The sequence below is a fragment of the Psammomys obesus genome, unplaced genomic scaffold (assembly GCF_907164565.1).
Source record: "Psammomys obesus unplaced genomic scaffold, mPsaObe1.curated_primary_1811, whole genome shotgun sequence".
In the NCBI taxonomy this organism is placed as follows: Eukaryota; Metazoa; Chordata; class Mammalia; order Rodentia; family Muridae; genus Psammomys; species Psammomys obesus.
This window is the reverse complement of record NW_026596034.1, coordinates 21,514,581-21,532,840: the sequence shown is the minus strand read 5'-3', so window position 1 is coordinate 21,532,840 and position 18,260 is coordinate 21,514,581. Positions and strand designations below refer to the sequence as shown.

The 18,260-nt window shown below is 45.2% G+C and overlaps 1 protein-coding gene across 1 annotated transcript in view; it reads right to left on the bottom strand.

Annotated features, from left to right (window-relative positions):
- Positions 1–4,253: 4,253 nt before the first annotated feature.
- Positions 4,254–18,260, bottom strand: part of LOC129686868 (pyrethroid hydrolase Ces2e-like) — a 16,519-nt gene continuing 2,512 nt past the window's right edge. Inside the window, 12 exon segments of the mRNA XM_055620986.1 lie at positions 4,254–4,459; positions 4,884–4,956; positions 5,732–5,869; positions 6,275–6,425; positions 6,694–6,774; positions 6,884–7,024; positions 7,290–7,388; positions 8,180–8,438; positions 8,524–8,657; positions 13,155–13,296; positions 14,003–14,207; positions 17,188–17,266. Of these exon segments, the coding sequence (XP_055476961.1) occupies positions 4,273–4,459; positions 4,884–4,956; positions 5,732–5,869; positions 6,275–6,425; positions 6,694–6,774; positions 6,884–7,024; positions 7,290–7,388; positions 8,180–8,438; positions 8,524–8,657; positions 13,155–13,296; positions 14,003–14,207; positions 17,188–17,266 (1,689 nt within the window). The 3' untranslated portion in view covers positions 4,254–4,272.

Genomic DNA, 18,260 nt, shown 5'->3' with positions numbered 1-18,260 from the left:
GCACTAAGTGTACTGACATGACAGTCACAGGTCTAAAGAGGGCCCTGGGGACGAGATGACAGAGCAGAAACTGTAACCGGAGAAGACAGAAGGTGTTCTCTGAAGAGACACACCCTCAGTGACCCACATTCGAGAATAGAGACACCTATTATGGGGTGAAGAGAAATGGGAGAGCAAATCCATGAAGCTACAAATGTTCCCCTAATCCTGAAAACTCCTCCTTAGGTTCTGAACTCTTGATTTACTTGGTTCTCTGTCCTGGATTCTTAATCCTCATAGTCATCGTCTGAATATCTGTATGGATTCTTCCTTGAACTCAGGGATATTTCTGTGTTTGTGTCTTTATACACACGAGTGCACACTCTCACACACACACACACACATATACATATATGTGTACATGCATATACTTATTTATATAAATATAATCTTGAATGAAGAAGACACTTCAGAGCATTTATGTCTAGATTGGGAGGGTGATGGAAAACTTACAGTCACAGAAACCTAGAGGAACACAGGGAGAAACAGACAGCCAGAGAAGGAAACAGAAACACTCACACGGAGTCAGAGTATAGAAGGACTGAGATGGAGATGGAAGGAAAATGGAAGCAGAATTTGGAAGTCTAAGGAGAGGGCCAGTGAGAAAGCTCAGTGGGTAGGGGTGTCTGCCACCAACACTGAGGAGCTGAGTGTGATTTTTGGAATCCACATAAGAGGAGGGGGAAAACTGACTTTCAAAGAGTTTCCTCTACCTTTCATATGTGTGCCAGGACATGTGTGTGCAAGTGTGCATATGTGTTTGTGAGTGTGCATGTTCATGCACGGGCACACACACATGGAATAAATAAAATGAAAAAAAAAAGAAGTCTAGGAGAACAGGTATGTTGACTAATGCAAGTAGTTGAGGCAGGTAGATCCCGGCTTTGATTACATCATGGGTTACACAGGAAGACTGTGTGTCAGCAAACAAAATTCATAGTATCAATAATAACAATACAAACAACAAGACAAGTAAAATAAAAGTCCAGGGGCTGGAGAGATGGCTCAGAGGTTAAGAGCACTGTCTGCTCTTCCAGAGGTCCTGAGTTCAATTCCCAGCAACCACATGGTGGCTCACAACCATCTATAATGAGATCTGGTGTCCTCTTCTGGCTTGCAGGTGTACGTGCAGACTGAATAGAGTACGCATAATAAATAAATAAATAAATAAATAAATAAATAAATAAATAAATAACCACAAATGAAGTCTTTCTTTAAAAAAATTAAAAATAAAGTCCAGCTAAAAGTCCAGGTGACAATATTGGTCACCTGCCCCTAGTAATTCTTCCAGGCAGGCTCTACCTCCTAAAGGATCCAGCCTTCAAAACATTCCTCTAGCTATGAGCTGTGCACTCAAAACACAAGCCTGTGGGCCACATTGTAAAATCAAACCTTAGCAACTACTGAAACTACTGAAAGTCTTAAACGTGCCCCAAGATTGCTGCTGGTGAGATGTCCTGTGTATTCAGAGAAATGAAAGCCACATGGCAGTGGGTTTACAGCAGTAAGACTCAGTGATCCCCTTCACTGCAAGAGAGTGATCCCTTCACTGCAAGAGAGTGATCCCTTCACTGCAGCAGAGTGTCATCAGAGCACCCTGGACACTGGTATTGGCACCAACGTGTCAAACAACTAGTCACACAAGCTCCCAACACCACAGGCCAAGGCTCGCTACTGTCTCACAAGTGACAATGAGTGAAGGTGAAAGATAATCATCAGGGAAGAGTGAGTGCCTGAGAGTGGTGCAAAGGGACCGTGACTCCGAGCAATGGTCGCCAGGGCTCTCACCTGACAGGTAGGGTCCAGAGATTGGTTTAGATTGTATAAAAGGGCTTTGCAAAGGGGAGGAGGCTTCAGGGGAAGCAGCATGAGCTGCCAATCAGACACTGTTGGTTGTCTGCCTCTGATTTTTTTTTTCCAGGAAAGTCTTCAGTTGAATTGGGCAAGCAGTTGTCAGCTGACACCAAGCTTTCAGCAATGAAAGCCTTCAGAGAGGAAGCCCCAATCTGACTGCCTGATGGGGTTCAACAAACTATTGGTCTCACCAGGAGCTCAACAGCACATTAACGCTCCAGTGAGAGTATCCCTCTGCTCAGCTTCTTAACCAGGCTCAACAATAACCTCATCTATTTCCTGGTGTCCTGGATAGTCAACACAGAAATCTCCATTTTCAACCTGAAGGTCATGATTGCTATTTAGTGCAGTGATTGCCCTGGAGGAAACTGACCCAGGTAGTACAAATGAGTGAAAAGTAGAGGGATGGGGCAGTTTTAGGGCCTATAGGACATAAGACATTATCCCTTAATGACAGAGAAAGTGCTTTGGGGGAGCAAAAGCACAGACAGAGCAGGCAGAATCTGGCACCTTTGAAAATGATGAAGTGCAAGAGACTTTGTGGGGCTGAAACATTGAAGAAAATCAATCACATGGCTTATCAGGAAGATTAGGGGATGCTGATCAAGGAGTCAAGAGACTCCAGGAAGTTTCATGAAGGGCATGAAGACACTTCCATAAAAGGGGAAACTTGCTCTGGGTGCCAGGGACAGGAATCTATCTCTTTTGATACCTATGGACACACCCCCATAGACAAACATCTTTACAGAGGTGGTAGACTCAATGCAAGTTCTCCACAATGTCTGTAGAACTCCTGATAGGAAGAACAAACTTCAGGAAATGGGACACTTCTGGTCAACTCCCTAACTTCTGACCCAGCTTGGGAGCCTCATAAACACGCCTAATTTTGTTTTTACAGGCCTTTATAAAAGAAGCAAATAAAAGTTCATGCAAAGGGACAATATGTAGAGATTTTTTTTTCATCAGTTGGCATCTTTAGTGGCTGATGTCAGAGACCTCTATGAGCTATGAACTGAAAGCCATGGGAACAAATTTATTTGCTGAAATATAATTTCTAATCCAATGTTATTAAGAGTTATGACTCTGGGAAGATCAAGGGTACCACTGTTTGCTCATTCTACCCAGTGAGGATACAATGTGAAATCTTTTGAGTCAGAGACCTAACTTTCACAACACAGCAAATATGATGTCATTTGACATTGGATTTCTCAGTTTGTTGGGCCTGATAAGGCCTGCTGTATCTACCTGAGCCTGGCTCGAATTTGGAGGCCTGTCTTTAGCTTCTGATTTAAGAGACGCCACTTCCGGGCAAAAGTGATTCAGCATATCCACCTTAAAATTAACCCTGCCTGGTAACTGTTATGTGGAGTTTTGTCGCTGGCCCACCTCTCCTTGCACTACCTAACCTTGTCCTCTAGGTCATCTTACCTCACTTCCTTAACCCTGCCCCCTGCCCCAAACCTGTAAAAAGGACCGCTTTATTCAATAAACCAAGTTCCTGCTTCGACAGATCTCCTGGCTCCTCGGGGGAGGTTCGGGCCATTGACACTCATCATCTCGCTCAGCCATGGAGGGCATCCAGCTGGACTGGCCACCTTCCTCTCAGCTCCACCTGCCTAATGTTGACCTGGCATCAGTTTATAAAAATATATATAAATTTCTATTTGCATGTTATCTAGCATATATATATGTATATATATATATATACATATACATACATACATACATATACATACATATATACTTTTTAGAGACATTGGTCTTACTATGTGCTTAGGCTGACCTGAAATTGTCAGGCTCATGTTCTTGTCTCAGCCTTTGAATAGTAGGGGCTACAGATACCTACTACAGAGCTCCATTTGCATTGTGAACTTTTAGAACAACAGCTTGACCATCTGAAGACAATAGGACTTTGGGTCATTAGGTTTCTTTATTGGCTACTTGCAAAGAAGAAAGACATGAGACTTGCTGAGAGAGAACATGAGATTTTCACATAGCTCACCCCATGTAGTCAGTATTTCCAAGGCTTTTGTTTTCTTTGAAGAGGACCTGGGACTTGGAGAAGAGGAAAGAGGATGAGAGATGAAGAAAAGAAGGGAGGAGCATGGGCCCAGTGGAATGTGAAAGAAGAATAGGACACTTGGGGGAATCAGTCATAGGACCGTTTACTGAGTGGGTCTCCTAAAAGGTATCTCAACTTGTGGAGTAATGAGTGTGACACACCAAGGGTTTGTCATACATGTTGGTCAGAACAACTGTAGAGGTTAGGGATGATCATGTGACTAACTGTTAGACTCTAACTAGGATTCTCACTGGGCTTTAGAAATGTCAGGCTGACCCCAGGTACACTCAACCCTACACATCATTTCTCACAGAACACTATAGCTCTTTGTGATTTTTCCGAGTCCCCTTTAGCTCCTGGATCTTCTGGGGCAGAGTCTTGGTCCAGAACTTGAGCCTTCTGGCCTTCAGGGCTCGGCCCACCGCAGGCTGGATATCAAGCTGCAGGTACTGCTACTCATGGTCAAACACAGGCCAGTAGGGTAGACCCTCGCTGTTGGGGTTCCTGTGGATATGGCACCCAGCAGGGAAGGGTGAAAGTCACTCTTATTCAAGGCCTGATCCCATAATTTGTGTCAGGGCAGTAGACCAATTGGGCCAATGGTTGAGAGGGCTGATGGGAGATGTGTCCTTGTATAGGGATACAAGTGTCACCTACTAGTGTCTGCTCCACGTGGGGCAGGATTACCTGGCCAGTTTCAAATCTCTATCTCAGTGGCAAAATCTAAAGAGCCATACCATAGCATGTGCCTGGTGACTGCAGTACGATCAGTAACCAATATGTACACTATATCTAAGTGTGCCCTGGGGTGAGGAGGGCTCTGTCATGTGATGAATTATCCATTTGTGATAATGAGGTCATCAACCACAAATGGAGTCCTACATAGGGACCCCGCACTGAGGAGTTTAAGGGAAGGGTGTGTTCTCACCCGTGTCGTGCAAAGTTGGTCCAGTACTTCATCATTCTCCTGCTCAGCAGCTCCTCCTCCTCAGTGAGCTCAACTGTAGCCATTGGGAAGACAAAAGTCCAGGTCCCAGCCACCTGATGCAGCTACCTACTCATGCTCCACAATCACCATTTTTACTGTAGCCCAACCCTGACCTCTAGGCCTCTTTCCCTTCCCCCTTCTCCATCCAGAATCCAAGAGCCACCCATACCTCTAATTGAAATCTTCCAGGTTCATTTCTGCTCCAGTGTGACTTCATTCCTTCTAACATAAGTGTGGTGGCTTGAAGGATGTCACTCCCATAGGCTCATGTATTTGAATGCTTGGTCCCACTTACTGGAACTGTTTGGGAAGAACTAGGGCTCGAAGCCTTGTTGTAGGAGGTGTGTCACTGGAAGTTGGCTTTGAGGATTAAAACGTCCACTCTATTCCAGTTGGCTCTCTCTCTGCTTTGTGCTTACAGATCAAGATGTAAGCTTTTAGCTACTGCTCTAGTGTCATGATTGCCCGCATGTTGCTCTTCTTCCATCCGCGATGGCCGTGGACCCTAACCCTTTGAAACTGTAATTCCAAGAAATTCTTTCTTTCTCCTATGAGTTGCCTTGGTCATGGTGTCTCATCACAGTGATAGCAAAGTGAGCAAGACAACTGATTTTACTTGCAATAGTGCAGAGTCTAATCTGGGTGTGGCTTTTTGAGCTGGGAAAAGGTGCATACTTGGTTACGTCTTCTCTCAGAGCTTCACTTTTTCAACCAGACTGGAAGCTCAGTTGCCCCTCAGACATCCCCCTGGGAACCCATATGGTTCATGGAAAACAAGAAAGACTCACGTTTCATGCCCCAGAAGTAGGACCCAAAGACAAATGGAACCTCATCGCCATGGTCAGCTTTCACATGGGATGGTCTGACATCTTTCAGGAAGCTGGCCTCATGACGGAACTCATAGAAGTAGACAGGGGAATGGGGACCTAGAGGTGAGGACACATGGTGACATGATATTCTCTTACCTGGAGCTTTTCTGCCTAACCCTTGGTGACAAGGTAGATTGGTATAAAGTTATGTGGTGTCACAATTGTCAAGTGGACGGCTGGAGTACTAGTTATGGGAAAGCCCTCAGCTAAACAGTGATCATGGCCTTCCTAGCTAAGTTGTTTTGGCAAATCAACAGAGTATCAGCAGCTTATTTCCTTATCTGCACCTGGATAAGGCTCCACTCTCTTATACTAGAATGAAGAAATACTGATGTAATAGTCTTTGGGTGTCTGGTACCAGAGACATGACCCAGACATCAGAAGGGGACATGGATACTGCAGAGCTCACCTGGGACCCCTGCCCTAAGCTGCTTTCCTACCACCACCTCATTACAGGTGTACTCTGAAAATGTGCCACTTGGAGTGCAGGGATGTTGGACATGAAGTCCCTCATCATCTCTTTGAACTGTATTTGGAGGGTCTGGGGGTCCTCGGTGTCCCCCATGTACTCTTCCATCAGCAGGTCACGGTCACTGCACTCAGGAGGCAGCATCTACACCAGGTGGTCAGGAAGAATGAGGTTAGACAGGTTCTTGTTTTGACAGATAGCAGCCTCAGTGTGAAGAATATGTCCAGGGATGAGATAAAGTATAGGGGGAAGGGCATAAGTTCTGGTGTGAGCCCACCCATAATCACACACACACACACACACACACACACACACACACACACAGACACACACACCTTTGTTTCTAGGTATGCTATATGAGAAGGATATATTGGAGTCCTTTCTATTGGAGGCAGTACTCAAAGTGTCTCACCATTTGTGCTGTTGTATTCTTCAGAACAGCCTGCAGGTTCTCTTTGGTTATTTCCTTTATTGTCTGAGCAGGGCCCATGATCTGGGAGACAGAGGATGGTTTTAAGTGTAAGGTGGAATGAATATAGGACAAGTTTCTACTGCCCACCATAGAGTCCTCAGACTTTCAGAGAACTGGAACTGTGCCTCACCATGGGGAGAAGCCAACCATATTCATCATTGTTGACACCGATGATGCTGGGGACAGGGTGAAAGTCCACAGAAGCCAACAGCTCTTGGGGGTGCTTGGGTAGGAATTCCCCATCTACCACAGCAGGGATCATCTTGAAGACCTGAGGGACATCCAAGGTCAGTGATGAAGGTCAGTTCCACACACATTCTGATATACACTGAGAAACCTTAACCATTACCTCTTTTCTTTGTCTCATAATGCACCTTCACCCCTGGCAGAGATTCTGCATGTATTAGGATATCTTGCTGTTCATTTTACACACATGATTAAAAGGATATCAAATCATGAAGCAGAGGTTTAGAGTAGTAGAGAGTGACTCTCCCACATCCTTGATCAGGTCCTCCAAGTCACACAATTCTGCCAACCTTGTTAATGGCCAGAATCTCCTCTTCACCCTTGCTTCTCAGGCAGTGTACCAGGGTCTCCGAGTCCATGGCCTCACAACCAGATAAGTTGGCCACTGTCTGTAAAGGGACCAGGAAGGAGTTGATTCATCCTTCTAGGCAAAGAGAAGAATTTTTCCAATCCTAGTTGGATGCTATTGTGCCCCAATATCACACCATACTTCATGCTGTGTGGATTTTGAGTACATATGAAATTTCCATTTTCTTGTTGCTCAGATATGACAATGACCAGACGGGTCATTCTATGGAAACACACTAGAAAAAAAAAAAAGCTGTATGTGTGTGTCTACGAATGCGTGTGTGCTCATATGTGACTTCAGGAGTGCCTATACTGTTTTGTGTACTAAGATCAGAGGATACAATTTGGTTGATAGTGTTCAGCTTTCATCTTGTTTGAGAAATAGTCCTTTATAGTTTCTCTCCTGCCTGTAAGACTATATCTTGCTTGTGACCGTCCAGGGATTCTCGGGTCTTTGCCTCCCATCTGACCTTTGGAACACCAGGATTACACACTTGTTACCAGGTGTAGTTTTGTGTGGTTTCTGGGGGATTTGAGTTCAAATCCTTATGCTTGTAAATAAGGCAAGCACTTTTACCTCCTGTGCCATATCTTCAACCCATGTGTATTTGTTTCAGATGGACAATGAAAGCCACAAAAAGCTTATATAAATTCATTACACTCAGCCGTATAAAACAGAGGGAAGTGGACTCTAACCTTTGAGTCTCTCAGAAAGCACTGGAAAGAAACTATTTTCCATGCTCCTTGTTTTCCTCACTACACAGACTTGAGAGTATCAGAGGGTGGGGGCTGAAGCTGTAGGATTATTGATAGGATGGCGGAGGTAACTCACTGTGTAAACCACCTCAGAGGTGTTGGAGATAAGGTCAGGCAGCAGGGCTATCCCAGTCTCCATGATGGCACCGTGGAAGAGTCCTTGGGACACGGGAGGCACAACATGTGAAGACACACTTGTGCCACCTGCTGACTCGCCAAATATAGTGACCCTGTCAGGGTTGCCTCCAAAGTGGGCGATGTTCTGCTGGACCCAGTGCAGGGTGGCCACTTGGTCCAGGTAGCCCCAGTTGCCTCTGGCATGCTGGTCTCCAGTGCTGAGAAGTGGAAGGGAAGGAGTCACAGGGCTGTCCTATTTCTGTTCATCCCCTACTGCACAGCACAGGCCAGCCCCAAGCTCACCTGAAGAAGCCCAGGACCCCCAGGCGATACTGGATAGTGACCACTACCACATCTTCAATGGCTGCCAGTGTGGATCCATCATAAATGGAAGCCATGCCCATAACCAGAGCACCACCATGGATCCACACCATCACCTGTAGAAACCAAGTCAGAAACGAGGTTTCTGCCCAGATCAAGTTTTACCTTGTAAAGCATTAGGTAAAGCCTCCTACTTCACTTAATGCTTTGTCTCAGTGTATTTAGACACATAGACAAAAATCCTCACTTGGAACGCAGACAGGGCCCTAATACCATCAGCATATTTGCTAGTCTCTCAACCCAAGCCTGGATTAATGGTTCTAAATCTAGAGTAATGACACCATTACTCTCAGACCCCTCTGGAATGAAATAAAGGGGGTGTTTTTATCAGTGTCTCTTCAGATTATTAACAAAAATCATTGGCTGGTCATGGTGGTCTATGCCTATAACACCAGAATTCTGGGATCAGGAAGGCTGCTCATGTACCTTCTTTACTCTCTCTGTTAACTCAAGACCCAGTTCTTATGGTTGCCCATAGAGCAGCAACAGAACACTGCAGCAGCTTCCCTCTCCCTGCCCGCCCCTCCTGTGGATTCCTTAGACCATTGCTCCCATCCTTCCATCCCTACCTCATCACCATGTTCCAACCCCCAACTAGGGCAACCCCCAAGTTGCCTAACCACACACAGGACATGCTGCCAGATGACCAGGTAGGCTGCCATGAATCTTCTCTGTTCTAGACCCAATTCTCAGGGTTACCCCTAGCACTTCAACAGACCATCTTTCCCTGGCTTCTCCTTTCCCAAGCCTTTAATACCAGCAAGAACTCCCTGTGAATGCACCAGCTGAGCAGATCAGTAAAACAAACAATGCACAGCCAACACACTCTCTGAAAATCCAGAAAAACCAAGTAATATAACATCCACCAAACAAAAACAAACCCCCAAATCAGCACCTAGACTTATCATCATCCCAAACCCAGATGCCTAGATGCCAGCAGAAGAACACAGTCAACAGCAGCCAGAGCAGTGGCTCTCCAGCAGAACTCCACCTACTACAGCAAGCCCTCCATATTCCAACACAGCTGAAGCACAAGAAAAAAAAAGACCTCAAAACCAACTTTCTGAAGAAGATAGAGGTTCTTAAAGAGAAAATGAATAAATCCCTTAAAGAAATCCAGGAAAACACAAACAACTGGAGGAAATAAATGAATCCCTTAAAGAAAAAAAAAAAAAACAAAAACAAACAAACAAACAAAAAAAACAAAAACAAAACCAAAAACCAAAAACCAAAACCACCCAAAACCTAACCAGTTGAAGAAAACAAATAAAATCATTCAAGACCTGACAATGGAAATAGAAACAATAAAGAAAAAAACAAAACAAAACAAGAGAATCCTAGAAATGAAAAATTTAGGATTGCAAACAGGAACTACAGAGTCAAACTTCACCAACATAATACAAGAGACAGAAGAGAGAAAAGGCACAAAAGAAGAAATGGATACATCTGTCAAAGAAAATGTTAAATCTGAAAAAAATTAATGACCCAAAACATCCAGGAAATCTTAGACACTATAAAAAGACCAAACCTAAGAACAATACAAATAGAAGAAGAAGAGAAGAAGAAGAAGAAGAAGAAGAAGAAGAAGAAGAAGAAGAGGAGGAGGAGGAGGAGGAGGAGGAGGAGGAGGAGGAGGAGGAAGAAGAAGAAGAAGAAGAAGAAGAAGAAGAAGAAGAAGAAGAAGAAGAAGAAGAAGGAGAGAAGGAGGAGGAGGAGGAAGAAGAGGAGAAGGAAGAGGAGGAGAAAGATGAGGAGCAGGAGGAGAAGGTGGACAAGGAGGAGGAGTAGGAAGGAGGAGAAGGAGGAATCCCAGCTTAAAGGCCCAGAAAATATTTTCAATAAAATTGTAGAATTTTTTCCCAATTTAAAGGAGATGCCTATAATGATACATGAAGCATACAGAGCACCAAATAGATTGAATCAGAAAAGAAAGTCTGCTAGCCATATATAAAACATAAAATATAGAGAACAAAGAAAGAATATTAAAAGCAGAGTGGGAAAAAGGCCAAGTAGCTTATAAAGGCAGACCTATTAAAATTATACCGGACTTCTCAATGGAGACTCTAACAGCCAGAGGGACTTGGACAGATGTTCACCAGACTCTAAGAGAACACATATACCAGACTACTACACCCAGCAAAACTTTCAATCACCACAGAAGGAGAAAGCAAAAAGTTCCATAATAAAGTAAAATTTAAACAGTATTTATCAACAAATCCAGCCTTACAGAAGGTAATAGAAAAAAAAAAATTTCAACCCAAGGATGCTGAATGCACCCATGAAAACACAGGAAATAAATAATCTCACACCAGCAAAACCAAAGAAAGGGAAACACACACAGACACACACAGACACACACAGTCCACTGCCACCCTCACCCCAGTTCCCCTGCCCTCCCCATACAATTTGCAGGCAAATGGATGCAAGTAGAAAAAAAAGTTATCCTGAGTGAGGTACTCCAGACTCCAGACCCAGAGAGACAAATAGCATGTAATCACTTATAATTGGACACTTATAAGCTGTCAAGTAAATGACACTCAAGCTACAATCCACAGATTCAGAGAGGTTAGGTAAATAGGAGGGCTCTGAGAGAATGCACGAACCTCTCTACGGAAGGGAAGTAGAATAGATTTTGGGGGGTGGGCTGGGGGGAGGGGAGGATCAGGTTGTGGGGCATGGAGTTAGAGAGTTCGGGGAAGAGAGAGCTGGAATTGGAGAGCATTGGGGCTGGTAGTGTGGAAACCTCGTGCAGTGGAACTTCCTGGAATCTGTGAGGGTGACTGACCCTCCTGAGAACTCCTGGCAATAGAGGATACAGAGCCTGGACTGGCCATCTTTTGTAGTCAGGCAAGGCTTCTAATGGTGGGACTGGGTTGCATTCAGTTGAGTAGTTGGCGGAGGAAGGAGGTCCTGTGGAGATCCTTAAGCAGCCCAGGCTGATGCTAGAACAAAAGGCCGCTCTCTGAAACTAACAGTGGGGGCCCCATTGCCAAGAACAACATCAGCAGAGCTCATTGAACATTGGAGAGGTTGAGCTGGTGCTGGCATGACATTTTCACCCCTATGTTCTAGTATCTTTGGTTCAAGTAGGTACTCTGAAAGCAATGGGAAGAGAAACCTGGACACCAACCCAGACACAAAACCCTCATCCTATACTCTGTCCCCCTGTCAGATGTGCTGGGACAATGGTGGCTCTGAACCTGTGAGAGTGACTGGGCTTAACTTGAGGCCCGTGCCAGGAAAGGGAGCCCATGCCCTACACTACTTGGATGGACAAGAACCAGAGACTGGATAGCCCAGAGATCTAGGATAGAATGAAACATGAGTGGCAAACACGGACAAACAAACAAACAAAGAAACAAATAGTCAAATATCAACAAGACGATTCTTAATGATACTCTGCTAGACTCATAGATCAGTTCCTTGCCCAGTTATCTATCATAAGAGAGGCTTCCTCTGGCAGCAGATGGGAGCGGGTACAGAGATCCACAGCCAGACAACTATGCAGAAAGAGAGTCTAACCTGAAAGTCTCTGTCAGGTCCCTCCCCTCAGAGATCTGGGAAGCGGATCAAAGAGGGGGAGGAAGGATCATAAGAGCGAGAGGGGATGGAGGACACCAGGAGAACACGGCCCACTGAAGCAACTAATGAGGTCCCACATGGGCTCACAGACACCGAAGCAGCAAGTGCAGGGCCTGCATGGTCTGCACCAGGCCCTCTGTGTGTTATGTGGTGTTTTTGTGGAACTCCTAACAGTGGGTTTGGCTGTATCTCCAACTCTTTTGCCTCTCTTTGGGACTCTTTTTCTCCTAATGGATTCTCTTGTCCAGCCTTGATATGAGGGTTTGTGTGTAGTCTTATTGTGTCTTGTTCAGTGTTTGGTTCATATCCCTGCGAGGCCTGCTCTTTTCTCGAGAGGAAATGGAGGGGGAGTGGATTTGGGGGAAAGGGAAGGTGATGGGGAGCTAGGAAGAGTGGAGGGAGGGAAAACTGTGGTCAGGATGTATTGTTTTCTTTCTTTCTTTTTTTTAATTTTTTTTTTTTTACAGTTTATTCATTTTTTTTTATTTAGTCAGGATGTATTGTATGAGAGAAGAATCTATTTTCAATGAAGTATGTATGTATGTATATATGTATGTATGTATATTTGTATATATCTCAGAACTCTGGAGGCAGAGGTTGAAGATCTTTCTGAGTTGGAGGCCAACCTGGTCTGCATAGTGAGTTTCAGGCCAAATAGAGCTACAAAATGATACACTTTCTGATACAAAAAAATTGGCATGGCAATACATTTGCATGATCTCAGTGTTTCAGTTCTCAGGTCTCTGGTAGGCAGTGTGAGATTAGAGCTGATCACAGAACTACAACCTCTGACTTCTTAGAGTCTCTAGATCTCTCTGTCCCATGCCCAGGGTTTAGTTTATGCCATTGCAGAGAAGGCCTTGTTGGACCTGATAGGGAGAGCTTCCCATCAAGCTCTCAGACTGATTTCCCCCTTCTAATCATCCTGAATAAATGCATCCTTCCAAAGCTGACCGTGACTTGACACTCACAGGCAGGTTAGAGCCCTCGTGGGCATGAGCTGGTGCATAGATGTTGAGATACAGGCAGTCCTCTGATGTAGAGATGGGAAGGAGGGTCAGATTCATCCTCTCCAGACTCTCTGCCTTCGCTGTTTCAGAATTTTGTAGACACCTGGGGGACAATGACAGACAATTATTCGAATTGATGTGCAGTGGTCAAAAACAGAGCCTGAGTATATATTCACTCCCAGCCACCACCAAAAATCCCCTCTGTCTGCTGTATGGTTTCCTGACAACATGAGATCCTACTCTAAAATCTTTTCCCACCAAGGTAAAGGTCCCACAGGCTCTGGGAAAACTGGTATGGCGCTCAAACTTCCAGGGAGGCTGGCAGATGGGTAGGAGTCCTGGATCCCACATCTCCTGAGAACGGGTGTTGACATTTCCACGAGTTTCTGTGGGAACCATTGGTGTGTATAAAGATGCCTCTTCTCTTTGCACTCTCTGAGGCCTGGGTATTGGAGCGCTGGACCTGCATAGGTGCTGCATTAATAATCAGGGTGGTAGGACATCCTTCACCTCATGTTCAGACTCTCAAGGACCCCTCCTCTTTCCTAGAATCTTTATTTAGAAGACATATATTTGCTTCTTGGACAGTGGTACCTGGACACTTGTGGGTTGGTACAATGATTGTGGAGGTGATTTTTGCCAGGAAACCATCATCATCTTGGCCTTTCTCTGGCATCTGCAGCATTTTTCTATCACAGAGGGAATGGAGCTCAGGGGTTGTAATGGGGAAAGTTTTGAAGCCAGGCTCAGAGCTCTGAGTTCCTACCTGATCCAGGGTCTGAAGTTCCCTAGGTCTCAGGAGAGCTTACCTGGCTGGGTAGACTGTCCCATCTCTCACACCACTCCATGGCTCAGGAGACTCAGGGGGTGCAAACCTCAGCTGTCCTAGAGTTGGCTTGGCAAAGGGAATTCCCAGGAAGGTGTGGACACTCACTGTGGTGTCATTCAAGTGGACAAGACTGCCCGGAACCTGTCCTGTGTGGGTGGTCCTGATGGGGCTGGCTGAGTCTTCGCCTGTAATATGTGATATCAAGATTGGGTCCCGATCACCTACCTTCATTCTACGGGTGTTGCTACTTTCTTGTTATCCCTCAGCCTAGCCTTTTCTAAGCATCCTGGTCTTCAAATACTGCTTTCTGGTAGGTCCTAGATCATCCAACCAGGCTCACCAAGGTGGTCTTGTTGCTATCAGATATCCCTATGAGCACCCAGTAATGGATTTTGCACGTTGATTCAGTTCAAGTGCTGTGAGTGGAGGATCCCTGGGGGCTTGCTGGTTCCAACCTAGCTCCAGTTCATTGAGAGAGCCTGTCTGGAGGGAGCGAGCCTGTCCTCTGAGTTTGATAGCTGTACACATACCAGTTTGCATGCACCACACGGGCATACATAACACTCACATACACACGCACATAAACAAATAAATATAATTTTTGAAAAGCCTAGGCTGTTATGGCTGGGATTAGACAGTAAAGGCATAACTGAAAGTCATCCAATAATCCCAGTAAACTGAGGGTGTCTGAGTCCTGGTGTTTGGTGAAATGGGTGATGAACACCACCACAGGTTTGCTGGTTCTTCTTCCTCAGTCTCACCTTGGGTGCTACACCACACTCTTTGTAGCCCTCATTCTCCAAGTCAGGATTCAGGGAGGTATGCAGTGAGGCCCTCCTTCCCTATAGGGTCTCACTTCTCCACCAGCTATCACCTCCCTGGCAGCTTGTCTCCATAGCATCATGTTCCAGTACAGCAGGATTTGGCATACCCACCATGTTTCCATAAGAAAGTGAAAACTTTTCACACCTGATAAACATGGGTTGGGTATTTGGAGCTACGTAGCCAAGGCTGCAGCCACTCCAAGGGACCATAGGACAATTGCTAACATCTTCCAGTATGGAAGGCTCACCCCGAGCCTTGGGACAGGACATATGTGACATGACCATACCACATGACATATCTGTGTAGCTCACTGAGGAACTGGGCCACAAATTCCTGCCCCCATTACAGCCACAGGCAAGACCTGTTGAAATGGGTCTGGTAAGAGTCAAGCTACATCCAGAGCTTGCTGAATATAGCAAGAGAAGCTCTCCATGGAATCCTGTGCATGGGAATACTTTCAGTCAGGAGGTGGAAAAACAATCCAGAAAGGGGCAGTTTGTGACCGATATATGCGAAAAATATCTACGCACACATTCTTCCTTTTTATTTTTAAACGAAGCAGAATTGGAGTTCGTTAAGCAGAGATTCTGACTGTGAATAGCGCATGGGGGAAGGATAACACATCTCTAATCACACATGTAGGCTTCTCAAGAATTACCTTTTCTTTATAACAGCCGTATGGGCAAAAAGGAGGTCCTTTGGGCTGGAGAGATGATGGCTCAGCGGTTAAGAGCACTGACTGTTCTTCCAAAGGATCTGGGTTCAATTTCCCAGCACCCACATGGCAGCTCACAATGGTTTGTAGGTCCAAAATTTGACACCCTCACACAGACACACATGCAGGCAAAACACCAATGCACATAAGTAAAAATAAATATTATTTAAAAAGAGGGTCCATGAAAAGAAAAAAAAAAAGAGTAGAAAATTACTCTGTAATTAAATCTCAGTAAATGCCATTTATGCTATATTTAAAACCAAAAAGTCACCATTGATTGGATTGCCACCTGACCATTTATATGATATTTCAAATTTCTGATTTTGTTAAGAATTTCTGTCCGCTGGGAATTGGCACATACTTTAATCCCAGCACTCAGGAAGATAAAGGTAGGTGGATCCAGTGAGTTCAAGGCCAGCCTGGTTTACAAATTGAGTCCAGGACAGCCAAGCTACACAGAGAAACCCTGTCTTGGAAAAACAAAAACAAAAACAAACAAAAAGAATTTCTATCTAAATTCATTTCCAGATGTACTTCTTCCCTTGGTTAGTAATGATGCTGAGATTATTATGTGATTCTTTTATTACACATTTCTACATTTAACTTTTTTATTTTTCCTGAGAGAGGTTCTTGCTTTGTAGCCCAGGCTGGCCTGCAGCTGGAAAGCCTTCTGCTTTTTCTGCCTTATCCAGAATGCTGCTTACAGGGATGTGACATCATACCAGCTCATACCTATCTTTTTAATCATGTGTGAGACTGACATCTTGATGTCCCTGTGGTCTGTGGCCCCTGTCCAGCCTTGTCTGGATGGGGTACAACTCTGTACCCTTTTATGGTTGTTAGTAATTCTGAACCCAGGACCCAAACAAAAATGTTCAACTAAGCCAAAAAGGGTTGGGCAGGCCATGCTGCCCAGAAGGCCCTGGTGACATTTCAGAGCCTGCACATCAGCAGGCAAGAATCACAATGTGAACATGGTCATCTTAGGGTAGATCTGAGGCCTGGCAGGAGGTCAGCATGGGTCATGCTTGAACACCTATGGGTAAGAGGCATCAGGGCTACACACAGACCTTCCCAGATCACCTTCTATAAGCCTGAAGACTTTGTACAGGCCCAGAGCACATGCTCTTTGCCATGGAAGCCAACTTTTTCCTTTCCCAAAGGTCAGAAAATGGTGACAGGAACCCGGGCCTGTCAGTTTGGCAAGTGTTGTAGGGCTGGAGAACTGTATAACTGAGGACCAGGAGTATACCAGGATGTTTCTCTGTTCAAGGGGTGACACATTCAGAGACCAATGACACCATGAAGGTGTCCGTAATTTCATTATTATCTAAAGGTCTAGAGCGGCTACAGTCACAGGCCCAGCCACACACAGAGGATGGAAATGCCCACCTTCCCCTCTGGGCTCCTGACTTTGAGGTGCAGGGCTCATCAGAGGCCCTCACACTTAGTGTCCTCAGGCATCACTGACACCCTGTATGCTGCAGAGGCCACTTTCCCACTCTATCACCTGTCATCTCTACCTGCTCCTCCCTCCTTGCTACTTCCCCTACCACAGCCTCAGCCTCTGGCTCTGTAAAAATTGGCAACTCTGGTCCCCATCACAAATGTAGAGGGGGTCTCACCATGCACCTGGAGGAGAAACAGAAGGCCACAGGCCACAGCATTCAGCCAGCCAGGAAGTGTGTCCAGAGGCACGGCCAGCTCTCAGGTCTGAGTCTGTGCTGCTATGGGATGCACTGTGTGTCACCAACAGGACACAGAACGTGTGAGCCTTGCCCAGACAGATATTTGGACCCAAAGGGGTGTAGGCGGGAGCTTGATGGGCAGGGCGAAGTTGTAACAGGAGACTAGGTCGAACTGATTGGAAGCAGGGCTCAGCAGGCTGGGCAAACGCTCTTCGGCTGTGTGCACAGCATGGCTTCAGAAGCTATTCTCGTTATGTGCAACCCTCACCCCAAACCTGTTTACTGTCCTTCGAGTCACAGGCTCAGTGTGGCTGTTGGGCAGAGAGCAAGGAATAGGAAGGAAGCTGTGACTGGAGTAGCTGTGGTTGTTTTTTTCTTTTTCTCTTTATTTTATTTTTATTAATTACAGTTTATTCACTTTGTGTCCCAGCTGTAGCCCCCCTCCCCTCTCAATCCCACCCTTCCTCCCTCCTTCTTCTTCTCCTATTCTCCCCTGTGGTTGTTTTTCTAATTAGCCATGAGCTGTGAGATTCCCACAGGAAAGTGGTGTGACTATTTGAGCACTGTCCTCCTGATAAAGGGAGAGCATGAGCAAGCACAGGTGCTCTGAGCACACCCTTTTCTCCAAAACGTTTTGCCTTCTTGAGTCATAGTTCAGAGTCTGCATTCGGGTCTCTCCACCCTTACAGTGGTGATCTTACATGTGCACATACCTCTCCCTGTGAAAACATGACTGTTTGAGTGAAACTCATGGGAACTGTAGCGATTTGTGGTTTTTTTTTATTACATAATAATGTTCCATACTTTATACATGTAGGTAATGTTTTTAAAACATATTCACCCCCAGATATCCTCTCTTGTCTTCTTCCACCTTTCATCAATGATCCTCTTCCCTCCCAACTGGTCCATATGCTACTTCCCATTTTTAAATGTCTTCATTTTCATTTTTAAATTTTACAGGTAAGGTTTATTTATTTACTTACCCACACATATTTAAATGTACCTTGTGT